Genomic DNA, 16,221 nt, shown 5'->3' with positions numbered 1-16,221 from the left:
GTTCATGCCTATGATCCTAGCACTTTGGGAGGCCAAAGTGGAAGGATTGCTTGAGCCTAGGGGTTCAAGACCATCCTGGGCAACATAGTGAGACCTCATCTCTAGGAAAAATTTAAAAATGAGGTGGGAGGATTGCTTGAGCCCAGGAGGTTGAGACTGCAATGAGCTGTGATCGAGCCTTGCACTCCCACCTGGGTGACAGAGTGAGACCCTGCCTCAAAAATAAGAACAATAGGATATGTCTGAAATTTCCCAAGTTGCGTATTTCATTGTACCCTTCTCATTGAGCCAAGTTCTTTTAGCTAAGCTTTTTAAGACAGTTTGTTGTACATAAAAGCAGAGAATCTTGAGGCTCTCACATCTCATATTCAAATTGCCATTTAAAAATCGTTCCTTTGCTCCTTTGTTTTTATTACTTTTCCCCTTGCTTATGACATTGGTCTTTCCTTGAGGAAATTGACTCCTGGTTTTACTGCACTAGTGGTTCACTCTCTCTGCAGAAGCAGCAGAGGGCACTACTCAGAGGTTTTCCTGCTCCTGGAAACCTAGACGGTGCCCTCCCTGCCCTCCCCTTGCAGTTAGTTGTATAACTAGTTTGAAGAATTTAATCCTTGGCTGGAATCCTAATTCTTCCTTTGGACGGGGCTCTAGAAGCATCCACTGATAGATAGAAATAATTGCTGGGCTAGTTATTTTAATAAATTCAAAGATAGTAAATAGAACTGACCACCTTATCCTAATTGGTGTAAACATAATGTTGCTCTCAGGACTTTTACAAATTACTAGTAATGATGAAAAATGCACTCATCAAGACTTTGGATTATCTTTTATTCTATTTTTTGTGTCACTGATACATTTCTGAAAACACAAGAAGATTCTCTCCTATTATTTCTCCACTTAAAATACTTAATACTGAAAAGCTGAGTGTCATTGGTTGTTGAATTTCTGCTGGAGTTGGCGAGATGACTGTTAACACTCTAAAATTAGGGGCTTCGCTTTCCCTCGGGCTTATGAGAATGGTTTAAATATAATAGATACTCAAAAGTAAATATTTATTGATTGATACACAGCTTTGGGATCCCAAGTCAGGGTCTGCCTCTACTCAGTCTAATAATGCCCTTTGGGGAGAAACATTTTTCATTATAGATTTCTCTTAATTGTAAGAAATCTTTAATTCTGAAAGGTTAACAAAAAAAAGTTCAGTTCAGTGGTTCTTTAAATCTTTTGGGTCATAGGAACCTTTGAAAATATGGTCTATGCTCTGGAACCCTGCCTCAGGAAAAATCTTCCTTCACAAGACTTTGCCTATAATTCCTAAAGATTTATAGCAATTTCTGAAGGCCAGCTGCAGACATCCCAGGGAAATCTATGGTCCTTACGCTAAGACCATCCTCTACTGCCCCCTACTGGCTTGTCCTGGGCCATGGGTCCCATGAAAAGATGGAGATTATTTCTATGTGACACTTATAAATATTTTTATTCTCTTCTCCAGGGCTAATTGACTATAATTTTCATTGCTTCCGGAAGGCCATTCATGAAGTTTTTGAGGTGAGAATGAAAGTAGTAAAATCTCGAAAGGTTCAGAATCGGCTGCAGAAGAAAAAGAGAGCCACTCCTAATGGGACCCCTAGAGTGCTGCTGTAGGTGAGGTTTCAGGAACGTCTTTTGAAATCAGATCTTATCCATGAGGGTGCTGCGCCATGTTGCACTAAAGGAAGAGGAAGAAGGAGATTGGGACACATACCATTGATTTGTTGTTAAAAAAAAAAAAATTCCTGCAACCCTCTTGATCTTCTCTTTTATAAATAAAGTAAGCACTTTGAAGCAAAAACTTGTATATTAACAGTGATGTGAAATCCATTGTCATTTCATTACACAAATGTAAACTTTTATGGTCTGTAGTGAAAAAAATCCCGTGTGAGAACTGCCAGGAACTGTACATATTTTGCACTTTTTCATGTTTCTCATTGAACTGAACTTTGATAAAACGACTTTTCTAAGCTTTTTTTCTGTACTTGGTGTCAAGGACATGCATACTGTAGTCCATATCTATATGGCAATCAGAAATTAATCAAAAAGTGATGCATTGGTAATGACTTTTTGTAAATTTGGAAATCTTTGCTACCAATTATTGAGAAAAATCATTTTTCAGTGGAGCTGGAACAGATTGGAGCTACAAGCTCCAGGAGCAATAAGAACTGTCCCCTGTTTATAATGGGTGTAAACAGTTTTGTAGAATAATGTTAGCACCAGACTTAACCTAAAAATTTCTATAGCAGTGGCTGTGCTTCCCTGCTCAATGGTTTTTATGAAGCTCTTTACCTCAACACACATCACTATAATCACTTTATACAGAGAGGTTATTTCTTTTTGTTGCATTACTATTCTTTTGGAACTTTGGGACCAGATTTCCAAAATGGTGCCGATCACTGGAGAGAAGTAAGAATGTCACTGAATTGCAGGGTTTCTGGAGGCTTTTCTGTACCTGCCACCCAGGGCTAAAGTAACATCAGAGGCCTAAAGTTGTCCCAAAAGTATGTGATTGGCAACTGCAGACCAAAAAACATATATACAATTCTGGACTTTTGGCCCTGTGCGATGGTCTGGTGTGCTGCATTTAAAATGCTTATTCAGGACCAGTTCTTTATTGCTCCATGACCATAGTGAATAGAACAAATCGCAGAACCCCACCATGGAGCTCAATCCTGTTAGTCACTTTTGTCACCTCCACATCTCCTTCTCACTGGTGATAACATGCCTCATGTACTCCACTTGTTCCCACCTTACGATTGAGCCAAGCTCAGCCTGCCACCAGCATGCTCTGCAAGACTGAAGAGTCATCCTGAAGACCCCTAAAGGTCAGTGGGAAAAGGATGGCTGGAGAGACATTACAATTAGCTGTGTAATTGTTTCTGTGAAATTATTTCACTTATGTTTACTTTAGACTAACAGGAAATTAAGAGTCCTAAATCTACCCCTATGCCAAATCATTCCAAGTAGATAATTTTATGTGCATCTCAAGGGTTAGCACCCTAAGGCATGCTTGTGGGGCATTAGAAAATGAGATTTTTTTTTTTTTTAAAGCAGAGCCTCCTAAGAACATCAAAGTTGGTCCTAGCAAAATATATAAAGTCCCTAAAGCAACTTATACTTGAAACTTTTTTTTTTTTTTTTTTTTTTTAGAGGGGGGCCTCATTCTGTTGCTTGTGCTGGAATACATCGGTACAATCATAGCTCACTGTTACCTCTTGGCCTCAAGGGATCCTTCCATCTCAGCCTCCCTAGTAGCTAGAACTACAGGTGTGCACCACCACGCCCGGCTAATTCTTAAATTTTGTTTTTGTAGAGACAGGATCTCACTGTGTTGCCCAAGATGGTCTCAAACTCCTGGCCCCAAGCAATCCTCCTGCCTTGGCCTCCTCGAATGCTGAGATTACAGGCCTGAGCTACTGTGCCCAGCCTAAACTTTCCCACTTCTCTCTGTGGCTTCTTTCCAACCTCTCTCCTTCCTCTCCCCAAGTCCTGTTTCTTTGAAGCTGGTAACTGAATTTAAGATGATATCTGGTTGGGGTTTAAGGTTTGAGCCTCCCAAGGGTCTGTGCATTTTGAAAGGAGATTTCTAAAAATAATTAAGGTGCCCTAACTCCTTTCCTTATGATTCCTACTCCGAAACCTGGATGGTTAGGAGCCCAGGGCTCCCTGATTTCCAGAGCTATATCCTGTTGGACCTTTGCCAACAGACCTGGCACTTATGGGTTATTGTTATAAATCTAATTCTCTAATATTTTTTACATGTTTCACTTTGAATAAGCAAATGAAGAATCAGTTTTCTAATACGACTTTATCCTCAGGCTAGAGACTGAGGATAGCCTATTTGGTAGCTAGAGCTAGCCTATTTGGTAAATCATACATTACTTAGGTATATTTATTACTATAACCAGGTGGAGCTTCCATGTTTAAGCTGGGTATATGATGGATTTTTGTTAAAATGTGCCTTAAAAAGCCTATTACTTCAAGAGCAAATGATTCTTTGGGGGAAAGGCAAAAATAATTCTATGACATAGGGCCCAAGTTCATGGTAGTAGGTGCACTCTTTGATTAATCACACGCTAATATAGATTACTGCCTCTAACTTTGTAAGAGTGGCAATGAATGACTTCTTAAAGAAAGATGCAGGAGTTATGTCTAAGCGTTCAGTTTTTCAAATCTGTGTTATTGGAAATGTCTTCAAGTCATTTTGCATTGTATTTTTGATATGAGAGGCAGCTTATTGCGATGTGTATGGCCATGTTTAATTCTCAAATTTAATTCTATAAATACAAAGCCTAAATACATAGCTACAGCAACTGCACTGGGACATTTCTGCTTGGTTTTAGGGATTGAGAACTTGCCTTGCAGGTTTCCTTCCTCAAAAGGAGTAGGGCAGTCCTTTGCCTATTGAGTCAATTAGAATTTTTACATAGAGGTGAGACTGTGAATTATTTTGGTTATTTTCAGTGATGTAGATTAGTGTGAATGACCAGGGTGGAATGTTTTTGAAGGAATATAAAGCAAAAAACGGCTGACATTCACAAACTGTTCTTTTGTGAACATATTTTGGACCCTTAAATATGACTCAAATCACAGCAATATTGTTACATACGGGTTATATGCCAACTCTGTTTGAAATATACTCTGGAAAAACAGCTGAATTGTCTTGGTTATTAAAGTATGGTATGCATTCAACTTGTACAGACTGGATGTAATTTGTAATCAGGTATAGCTCATGTTTTACTTTAAGCAGTACATCACTTATAACCATTGTTAAGCCATTGCTTTCAAGAATGTTAACTGCCAATTTAAAAGCATGTGTCCTGGGTTCATGCTTTGGTAAAGCTCTCATTTCAAGTGTATTCATAACTAAGCTTTCTGGGAGCAGAATGGTCTCTTTGGAGAAAAGGAAGTACAGCCTTTCCTGTTTCTGAGGTTGCTTACCATACATGTATGTCACTGTTTCATTGGCCCTGTTACATCCATTTGGTAAAATTTATTTGTCCTGATTAACCAGCTCTCATTTTATGGAAATGATGATAAATCTCACTACTTAAATTTAATTTATGCTTTTATTTTTAAACTCTCTTACATCTCCACATTTTTGACGGGTACATACCAGTTAGGGCTGTAGAACTGTTACTTCAGTAAACTTCAGATATTAACTCTTGCTGCTGTGGCCCTAATCCCCTAGTCATATGGAAATCCTTTTCCTAACTGTTTACCTTATCATTCTTAACTTTGCTTAGTAAGATTCCATCCTACAATGACCTTTTTCAGATCCCCTAGGAGTTCTCAGAGAGGGGCTAGCATTAGATGTTATATCTCAAATATGAAATCCTGTTCCTGATTGGAAAACCTGATCTGAAATAATTATTTCCAAGATTTTACATCAGTAGTGATGTTGAGCTTAAGAGAAAGAAAATTTTGTCTTCAACAGAAGTATTTAGTAGTAATACTGATTGAGTACACACAATATGCCCCAGGCACTGCTCTGAAGTACTTTTGCATAACTAAAATTCATAAATCCAAGAGGTGAGTACTGTTACCATTTCTATTTTTCAGATGAGGCAACCAAGGTCAAAAAGATGAAATAATAACTTGCTCAAGATCATATAGCTAGTAAGCCCACTTTCCCAACTACAACTATAAGCAGCTTCACCAAATGTTTTTAAAAAATACCTTCCTTTCACAAATATGAAGAGGGGCACTTGGAGGATTTTTCTGGTGGACTAAGACTACGGGGTGTGCCATTTGAGGATGCAAAAGGAGGGCGGTATTGAGGAGAGTGTGTCAGAGCCCGCCAGATTCATTGGAGTTTATCCACCTAAACTACTAATTACTACATGGGCATGAATGCTGGCATATTGAGAAAGAAGTACCTATTCTTACATGAGCTCCCCTGGCATATTTATAGAACCAATAGGAGCAGTCTTCTAAATGTACTTCACCCAGAGAAGAAAGTCAAAGATCATGCATTTTTATTCCTAATCCATTAAATAACTAATGCTGAAGATGGTATTGTCTAAATATCTGAAGAAAATATAAATACCTTTTACAGCCATTTGGTTTTCTAATAGGCAATAGTATATTTCAAGCTCAGAAAATTAAGAGAGAATAAGCCTTTGGTCTTAACTGTATTCAACTTTTCACCTTGAAATTTCAATATGTGTAAAAAAATAAAATACTGATCTGGAGTAAAATCCAAAAAGGTATATTTCCATCCTAATTCTTTTTTGACCTTCAGATCTATATCTTAAATTGCAATTAGCATGCTTTTGCTAGAATCTTCTATAGGTGAAGAGCCTCAAATCTAACATGTCTAAAATTGGCTTCCTTCTTGCTAAATCACCTATGATGGTGTGACTTTCCTCCCTGTGGTTCTGCCAGACACTTGGGCCTCATTCTTGACTCTTCCCTCCCCTCCTGTTCACCTGCAGTCAGTCACTCAGTTCTTTCAGCTCAGCCTTACAAAGGTCTATTGAATCTGTTCTCTCCATCTCCTCTGCCATTATCTTGGTTTAGACCACCATCTCCTTTTCACTTGGATTTCAGTAGCGTTTTTTTTTTTTTTTTTTTTTTTTTTTTTTTTTTTTTTTTTTTTTGAGAGACAGTCTCATTCTGTTGCCCATGCTGGAGTGCAGTGGCATGATCCCAGCATAGCATAATCTCAAACTCCTAGGCCCAAGTGATTCTCCTGCTTCAGCCTCCCAAGTAGCTAGGACTACAGGTGTGCACCACCACACCTGGCTATTTTTGTTTGTTTGTTTTTTTGTAGAGATGGAATGTCGCTATGTTGCCCAGGCTGGTCTCAAACTCCTGGGCTCAAGTGATCCTCCCACCTTGGGCTCCCAAAGTGCTTGGATTATAGACATGAGCGACTGCATCGGACCTTTCAGTAGCTGTTTAACCAGTGTCTCTCTACCCCATTCATCCATCCATCCATCCATCCATCCATCCATCCATCCATCCATCCCAGACCCCGAGTGGCCTCTCTGAACCACCACAATTCTGACCTTCCTTGCTTCCTGACCTTCTTAAGCTTCCTTGCTTAACACCCTCCAGGTCTGCACCTCTCCATGACTCCTAGATATCAGCCCAAACTCCTTAGCAAAGTTCACAAGACCCTGCTCCCTGGCCTTGCTGCATCTCCGGACTTGGTTTATTCTCCCTCAATGTGTTGAGGACAAGCATGCCCAAGAGCGTGGGGTAAATAAAAGGAGCCATGAGTTTTGATTCTTTTGTCAATAATGATTGCTAAATCTCCTATGATGGTGTGACTTTCTGAGGGAAATTAACAATGTTCTTTTATCCAACAGATATTTATAGGGTTCCAATTATATTCCAGACTCTGTGCTAGAGAAATGGCTAAAAGGCAGATACTGGAGATGAGAGGATTTTAATATCTAAAAATAATGAAAGATAAACTAATTTTTGATAGGTCCTTATAGATGTCAGTTTTTAGAACTGCAGTTGTGTAGGACTTTACCACTGTGCGCAGCAGAGGCCATGGATAATAACTAGCATCCAAGAAATTGAGTTGTTCAACCAATAGATCACTAGCTATATTTACTATTAATTTAATGTAAGACTAAATAGAAGAAGTAGGCTGTAAATTGGAAATGTTTATTGACATGTAGTGCTTTTCCTTGTAATTAAGAGGTGAATTATCTTAAAAGTAGGAAGTTTTAAATGTTATTTTAATATTCATACTTTTCCAGCTTAATACATATATGACATCAATATCACTTCCAGAATTAGATTTAATAAAAAGTTTATTTGGTCGAGCGCAGTGGCTCACATCTGTAATCCCAGCACTTTGGGAGGCTGAGGTGGGCGGACCATGAGGTCAGGAGTTCAAGACCATCCTGGCCAACATAGTGAAACCCCGTCTCTACTAAAAATATACAGAATTAGCCCGGTGTGGTGGTGTGTGCCTGTAATCCCAGCTACTCAGGAGGGTGAGGCGGGAGAATCGTGTGAGCCCAGGAGGCAGAGGTTGCAGTGAGCCGATATCGCGCCATTGCACTCCAGCCCAGGCGACAGTGCGAGACTCCATCTCAAAAAAAAAAAAAAAAGTTTATTTTACTTTTCTACCCTTTTCAATCTGTTCATACCAGGGAACTATTAATAAGAGTGTCGCCTAAGAATGTTTATATTCTCTTAACATGTCATGAGGAACAGTAGAATATGTGAGAAAAATCTGATGGTAAATGCAGAACTCTTTCACATCGTTCAGAATTTTGAAAGGCTAGGTGATTTTAAAATGTGTCATACTTGTCCTAGAGGTCCTCAAAAGACCTACTTTTATCGTAAATTACAGTTAAGTTCAGGCAGTGATCTTATTTTAGTTGTATCATCAGTATTTTGCAATAGTCCTGGGAAAGTGAAAATATGAGCTCTAGTAGTCTCGTTCACGATTTTGAGATACCAATTTGAAGTATCATATTATTCCAAGAAACAACTTAATTCCACGATTTAAAAAAAAAAAATCCACAACAACATTGTTAAGAACAGTGCAACAAATATTTACAAGTCAATAGTCTTTTCTTTGTAGAATATTACATTTATGGTTTCAATAAATGATTTAGCAGTTAAAGCTGAGATGAAGTGTGGTTCTCATATTCAATCTTGAAAAACTAAACCATCTTTAAAAAGCAGAACATCCATGTGAACTCATGCCTGAAGCCATGTTTGAACGCTAGGTAAAATTGCCCTGGGACAGAACTGTAGTTCACCTTTATGAAATCCATTTTAAACTTGTTATTGTGAGCCACAATAAATACAGTTCATGTTGCAAACTATCACACACTCATACAAATGTTACTAAAAAAAACTTACCAAGTTATATCCTCTCTACATGCAATACATTCTGGTACTTTCTCTTTCATTTGCTTTTTTAAAAAGGTCTCACAATCCACTAATGAGTCACAACCTGTGGTTTGTAAAGCAGTGTTAGAATGAACCCATTGGCCACATCAGAAATATCTAAGGATTTTCTTTCCAACCTAAAATCTTTTCCTTCTCTGTTAATTAAGAGATCTTAACAAATGGGAAATTCTGAGTAAGTTCCTGAATTTTTCTTTCATTTGATCACGGCTTTCTAGTGTTTACTAGAGTGGTTTTTCTTTTCACTGCCATCCTTGGGTATTTTTGTATGCTGGGTTGTATTAGGGGTGAACGGTTGATGGGGTTGTAGGCCTGAGAGGATCATTTTTATTACAGACTCTATCCTTGACTATAATATGATAGCGTTACATGGAGTTTAGTGACTCATGAGCTCATGGCTGACTCCTAAGGGGTCCTTTGTTAATTCAGATGACATTGGTCTTATCCGTTATCAAGAATCCATGAGTTTGGCCGGGTGCGGTGGTTCATGCCTGTAATCCTAGTACTTTGGGAGGCCAAGGCGGGCAGATCACAAAGTCAGGAGTTCAAGACCAGCCTGACCAACATGGTGAAACCCCGTCTCTACTAAAAATACAAAAATTAGCCAGGTGTGGTGGCACGCACCTATAATCCCAGCCACTCAGGAGGTTGAGGCAAGAGATTTGCTTGAATCTGGGAAGCAGAGGTTGCAGTGAGCCGAGATCGTGCCACTGCACCCCAGCCTGGGTGACAGAGCGAGACTCCGTCTCAAAAAAAAAAAAGAATCCATGAGTTTGCCCTTTTGTGCTATTTTGAAAGGGAGCTGATCCAGTGACTACATTCAGGAGGGCTGGGGCATTAACTGGTGTCCAGCTGCCTGAGACCTTGACCATCTTGCTTCCTCAATCTTTACTAATAAGCTCCTGGGGCCAGCAGGGTTATTCTATTCTTCCAAAATTGAGAGTCATGAAACCAAGCCCCCTCTCATGAAAGGCCAACTATGACAGAGCAATTTAAACCTCAGTCCCATGCTAACCCTCATCACCACGTGGAGATGGAATGGAGAATTCCATTCCTACAAGCTGCTTTTGTTTGCCTCCTGCTTTCATTATTGCCTAAGTTCCTAAAAGGGCTGCTACTCAGTCTTCTCCCCTCTGGCTTTGCAGAGAGCTAAGCCTCGTAGTACTCAACTTTCCTCACCTAGATAGCCAATAACCCGGAACTAATTCTGGCCTTCTCCCAGACCGCTTATAAGGTGGCCTTGGTAATTAGGCTTTTGTTTCTTTTCCCTGGGAAGCAGTGCAGTAAAGGGGGTGACTGCGGGAGACCAGTCCTGTGTATCTTTCCATCTCCGTAGGAGAGGAAGGAATTCACTTAGCTTTATAAGGTGCAAGAAATGGTGCCACCAATCACATAGTACTGTTTCATTTAATGCTCTAGGCCCATATTTTCCAAAGTTACCTGATTTTATGAATCATCTAGAGTGCTTAAGGATGCAGATTCCCAGCCCCATCCCGGTCTTCTTCAATCAGAATCTCCAGGGAGAAATACAGAAATCTGTATTTTTAAATAAGGACCCTAGACAATTCTCATAATTTGTGAGACACTGTTTTCTCTGTAGTTGTTTAAAGGGATAGGGAGGGGAGATGGTAGGGGATTAGGGTTGCAATCACCTAGGGGAGCTTTCTTGCATCCTCCATACCTACATACACATCAATACCCCAAGTGTTAACATTTTTTCCAACTTGATTATGCAGCTTTAAGAGTTTACATTATTTAACCTATATTTCAAATGTAAACTTTTGTGAATGTAAATAATTTTAAGTCTATTTAAACCATTTATTGATTCAGTATTTAAATACTCATTTACATCTAATATCACAAATTATGCAAATGGTACTAATTTAGAAAAATTGGTTTTTCCTCAAACAATTTTATTCAAATACTTCACATGCATCGTTTACAACTGGGTCTTTATCATCACTGAAACAACATTGTGAGTCCTCTAACAGTTCCCTCCTAGTTATCTAAGGTAGAGCATGCCTCACATTGAGTAGAATGCTGTCAGTGGAGATTTTACTACGTCTCAAGAACCATTTGTTAAACATCAGGGTTTTTTTCCTACGTATTCATAATCACCATAAATAAGTACTTCTTGTATTTCTCTGTTCAATAATTATTTAAAAGCCTACTTAATGATCTCCAATACTTGTTATCCAAAGTCACACCCTCAGGAATAATTAATCAATATGTCTTTGCCTTTTTCCCCTGATTTTGCTAGGTGACCTTTATAAGACAGAAAATTGCCATTACTTGTGGCCCTTTCACGTCATATTGTCTTCCTGAAGAGTATTTTGTTCAAAAAGGACAAAGACAAAAACACAAGGTGACTCTCTTTTCTGAGGAATTATATTTTTGGAAAAATTTTGCTTTCCATTCTGCATATATGGTATATATTACTATTTAATAGCATCCGTACCCACCCCCTTTTTTTGTGTAGAGACAGGGTCTCACCATGTTAGCCAGGCTGGTCTTGAATTTCTGGCCTCAAGCGATCCTCCCACCTCCACCTCCCAAAGTTTTGGGATTACAGGTGTCAGCCATTGCGCCCAGCCAGCATCTGTACCTAAACCCAACTTGAATTCCCCAGAGAAGTTAAACTGGCTCCAGTATTTTCTCACAAGATGCTAGAAGGCAGATTGTGGCATACCTATACCTTCTGGTTGGTTAGTGCTGAAAAAAGTACAGGACTACTTTTGAGAAGTTGACGATGTGGTTATCATTCAAAGTTTGCCTATAATTGTAACTTGGGTTTTAATGGGAAGCAGTGTAGTACTGATTGTTCTGAAGACAATAATATTGTCAAAATGCCCCGTGGCTGCAGAATTACTGTAAGAATTTCATAAATCATGTATATGCTGAGCATTGTCTGGAGACTGAAGAATGTTTCTCATATCTATGACAATATTTTTTGGAAGTTTGTAGATGCTATAATCGTGAATAAAATACAAATTTGTTTAAAAGTATTGAACTCAGACAATTCTTGACTTTTGAAACTGAAACTACTCCCAGGGAAGAGCAGACTTCTAAGCTGTTCAGGTTAGTTTGTTGATGACCAAGTTTCATCAATCAGCAAGTGGCTAAAAATGGTCCAGGGAATGACAAAGGATATGTGACACAAGAAGAAAGGTAGAGACAGGACAGCGCTTTGAATAGCTATTAGGAGAAGACTCAGAAGGGGGGAAGGAGAACACACTTTTGAAACAGTTGGCCGCTGTCTGCCAGCACACCGCCAAGTGCACACCATTTTCTCCCCCAGAAATGACAGTTTTAGTTGCAGGTGTTTCCTTTAGAGCTAAACTTAGAAAATGAAATAACTCAAACTCATCAGTTCATCAGAACTAAGGAATAAATATTGTTATTGTAATTTTGTTACTAATTTTTAAAGCACCTTTCAATTTTGAGAAAAACAGATGCAGCCTATGCAAATAAAGCAAAAGCACAATACTAAGCAGCCTTCTTTTCCTCATCCCTAACACCAAAAGTTGTAATTTTGAGAGAGATAGATAATTCAAAGCTATGGTAGCAAATTGGGTCTCAAAGAAAAGACAAATTAAGAAAGCTAAGCTAAAAATTAATAATGTTGCAAACAACTCTTTACTATTTTATTTAGAAAACACTTCTTTGCTTACTTATAGGAAAACCTTTTAAAATGAGAAATGGTACACAAGTCATCTGGTGAAGGAACCTACTAAACTAGTATTCTAAGCACTCTACTGTATTTCAAATATATTTGCTTGATATCTCTCCATAATATTTTCTCCTGAAATATATTAGAAAAGTGTTTAAAATAGAATGAACAAGCAAGACCTATCTTGAACACAGCAGAATCTGAGAAGAAAAAAAAAAACAGAAGCATTTTCTCTCCTAGATCTTTCAGCTGGCTGCCAGATGGTAAGCAAAAGTGTAACTATTAGACCTGCAATGCAGTAAAGTGAGGCACGCAAAAACCGAGAGCTCCTTCCTGCCTGACATTTTTGTTCAGGTAACCAGAGTTTAAACTTGTGTCCCTGGTAATAACATAACTAACATCTCCATTACATTAATACCAGCTACATCCCCATGGGAAAATGTTCCATGTTTCTTATTAACCAATCCCAAGGGGAAATCCTGGGGGTAAAACAAGAGAAAAGACTATAGCAGGTGTTTTTTTTTTTCTGAAAAAAAAAAAATTATAAAGTATTCAAGGTAATTAACAAAATGTTTACAATAAAGTCTACACTTGATCTTAGCCAAAAGACTGAGAAGCGATGCAATAAAATTTATATATGGCTTTCTGAGTTTTTTTTTTAAATTTTACTCTAGGAAGACATTGATGTAAAATAAGCCGATTCACACTATCAGTTTAAGTGATAATAACACTGCAACTGGCCAAACGAGTAATCCAGTTAGCTAATGGCAGATATTTTAAGTATAGAAAAGTATATATGGTATAATGGGATATCAGTTCTTAAAATACCTATGCCTTATAAACAAAAGCTCAAGGTAAATACACCAAAATCTGTATCATGTCCTTTTCTAAGCAGGAGGATTATGGGAGATTTGGATTTTGTTCATATTCTACATATTGAACCACTGTATTACTTTTATGATCAAGAAGAAAATCATTTAAAAAAAAGTTTCTAGTGCTAAAGAATAAGTAAAATGTGTGAACCAACAATAGCGCGGAGGTTGTAAGAAGCATATACTTTTTTCAAATAGTGGAAAACTCAAATGACACAAAACAGCCTGATTCTTTTTAGTGTAGCAAAAAAACCCAAGTTTCAGAGTCAGAAGACCTGGACTTGAATCAGGGTTCTTTCATTTTCTAGATAAGTCACTGAAGTTTTTTTTGAATAAGTCATTGAAGCTTTAAGAACCTTTATAAAATATATTTCAAAGTATTCAAACCAAATCAAGAAATAGATGAAAATCTAGAAAAATTTCCTCTCATTAACATAAAAAATCATATGCCAGAAAGATAATAATCTGTAGCTGAAAAAACTGAGAAGTAGACACTTGATTTCTCTGAGACCTAAATTATCTTCGTCTGTAAAATGGGTATAAATAATCAGTGCCACTTCCAAGGCTGTTATGAAGAATAAATGAGTTGATGTTATGTCAAGTGCCTGATACACAGTAGATGCTAAAAAACTATAGTCCAGACCTTGCACAAGGATGCAAATGGCGGTGGAGAAAGGGCCTGCACTTCAAAGGACTTCTGGTTCCTAACTAAGGAAAAGATGAATTACACAGGTCAAGGATTGTGGTTCTAAGATTTTCTAAGATTCTGAAACATTTTAAACCTCATCTTTTGTCATTTTTGTTAGTTACGAAGTCGGCTTTAAGGATTAAAAAAAAAAAAATCTTAAAATAAAAAAAAGGAGTTTTCCTTAGGATCATCAAAAGTAAAGAAAAAATTACCCCAAATTTGATCTTGGATTGAACCTTTACTTAATATAATTTGTAAATTTTTCTCGGAAGAAATAAGTGTTCTAGTTTAAAAAAATAAGCAATTTTTGGATAAGAAATTTTCCGAGGAAATGAGCTCCCTTCCCACCCAGCTGTCAGTCAAGAATTTAGTAACCTTTAAATAAAATTACTCTTCTCTTTGTATCTGTCTTTTTGAGACAGGGTCTCGCTCTATCACCCAGGCTAGAGTGCAGTGGCAGGATCATGGCTCACTGCGGCCTGCTCCTCCTCTCCCATCCCCCAGAGCTCAACTGATCCTCCCTCCTCAGCCTCCAGAGTAGCTGGGACCACAGGTACGTATGCCCGGCTAATTTTTGAGTGTGTGTATATTTTTAGTAGAGATGGGTCTCACCATGTTGTTCAGGCTGATCTCGAATTCCTGAGCTCAAGTGATCTGCCCACCTCGGCCTTTTTTTTTTTTTTTTTTTGAGGTGGAGTCTCATTCTGTCTCCCAGGCTGATCTCGGCTCACTGCAACCTCTGCCCCCTGGGTTCAAGTGATTCTCCTACCTCAGCCTCCTGAGTAGCTGGGATTACAGGCACGCACCACCACACCCAGCTAATTTTTGTATTTTTAGTAGAGACAGGTTTTTGCCATGTTGGCCAGGCTGGTCTCCAACTCCTGACCTCAGGTGACCTGCCCGCCTCAGCCTCCCAAAGTGCTGGGATTACAGGCATGAGCCACCACGCCTGCTGGCCACTTCTCTTTTCTCTGTAAATGTCTCTGCTGAGAGAAATTTTGGAATTGGCTTTGATCTTGGAGCATGATTGTAATTAAGCTTTGATATGTGCCCATAATTAAATTGTTATGGGCACATGTCCACAATAAATTGTTGTTATTGTTGTTAACCAAGGAAGGAGAGATTGTTATTCCTACTGAACCAGTCCTGTGGGAGAAGAACCCCAGGGAGCAGTGGAGGTGGTGGTGGCTAAAGGAGAGCCCCAGAGGACAACTGCTCCTAGAGATTGATGGACCTTGGAGGCTGAATAGCAAAGGGCTTCTAGTACTCAGCTATCAAATAGGAACGCATTATATACAGCACCTGCTTTGCAGGCCTTGCTGTGGTAGGGCCTACTGCACAAATTAGGGGCTTTTGTAGAGCTGTGGCAGGAGAGGGTGTCAAGTGTTAGTTAATTTGAAGATTCAACACAATGAATGAATGAAGCAGCATTGGAATTTGGTTTTGTTTGCATATCTCAGTCAGTCAGATTATCAGTTTACTATACAGAAAACAACATCAGGGAATGATTTAAAATATACCATCTAATTTTAGATATCCTTCACTTTTTTACTCCCAATTTCACCAAGAAACTCAGATTTAGATTAATTTTAACAATAGAAAACAAATCAAATTTAAGAGTTTTATATCTTTATATAACAGAATAAAACTTGCCCAACCTGATTAACCCTTTCTATCCTCCCCACCTTCCCAATCCCTCTCTCCTTTCCTTTAGTAAGGTCCCTACTCCTTAAGTGTTTTGAACTCAGTCCTCTCTCGATCCCACACATTGGACAATGAAGCAGGAAGTGTGTCCTTCGAAGTTTAACCTTTCATATTTGTATGCTTTCCCTCACATTAAATGTAATTCCTTTTTCTGACATCTTTTACATCTAAACAAACCAAAAAACCCAAAACTCCTGCAATGCCTAAAACATGTCTTGCACCTAACACACTACCCGAGAAAAAAATTGTTATGAATATCCAACTCTGGCCAGAGCCGTGGCTCACGCCTGTAACCCCAGCACTTTGGGAGGCCGAGGCGGGCGGATCGCTTGAGTCCAGGAGTTCGAGACCAGCCTGGCCAACACGGT

The 16,221-nt window shown here is 38.7% G+C and overlaps 1 protein-coding gene across 2 annotated transcripts in view; it reads left to right on the top strand.

The window, feature by feature from the left end:
• The window catches only part of RRAGD (Ras related GTP binding D), a 54,523-nt gene extending 42,599 nt beyond the window's left edge, over positions 1-11,924 (top strand). For both annotated transcript variants that reach the window (XM_054491118.2, XM_054491119.2), the window contains exon 7: positions 1,493-11,924. In XM_054491118.2, the coding sequence (XP_054347093.1) occupies positions 1,493-1,644 (152 nt within the window). In that variant the 3' untranslated portion in view covers positions 1,645-11,924. The remainder of the gene's footprint in view (positions 1-1,492) is intronic.
• The last annotated feature ends 4,297 nt before the right edge of the window (positions 11,925-16,221 follow it).

The sequence above is a fragment of the Pongo pygmaeus genome, chromosome 5 (genome assembly GCF_028885625.2).
Source record: "Pongo pygmaeus isolate AG05252 chromosome 5, NHGRI_mPonPyg2-v2.0_pri, whole genome shotgun sequence".
Classification (NCBI taxonomy): Eukaryota; Metazoa; Chordata; class Mammalia; order Primates; family Hominidae; genus Pongo; species Pongo pygmaeus.
The sequence above is the reverse complement of the archived record's forward strand: the minus strand, read 5'-3'. Positions and strand labels throughout refer to the sequence as shown.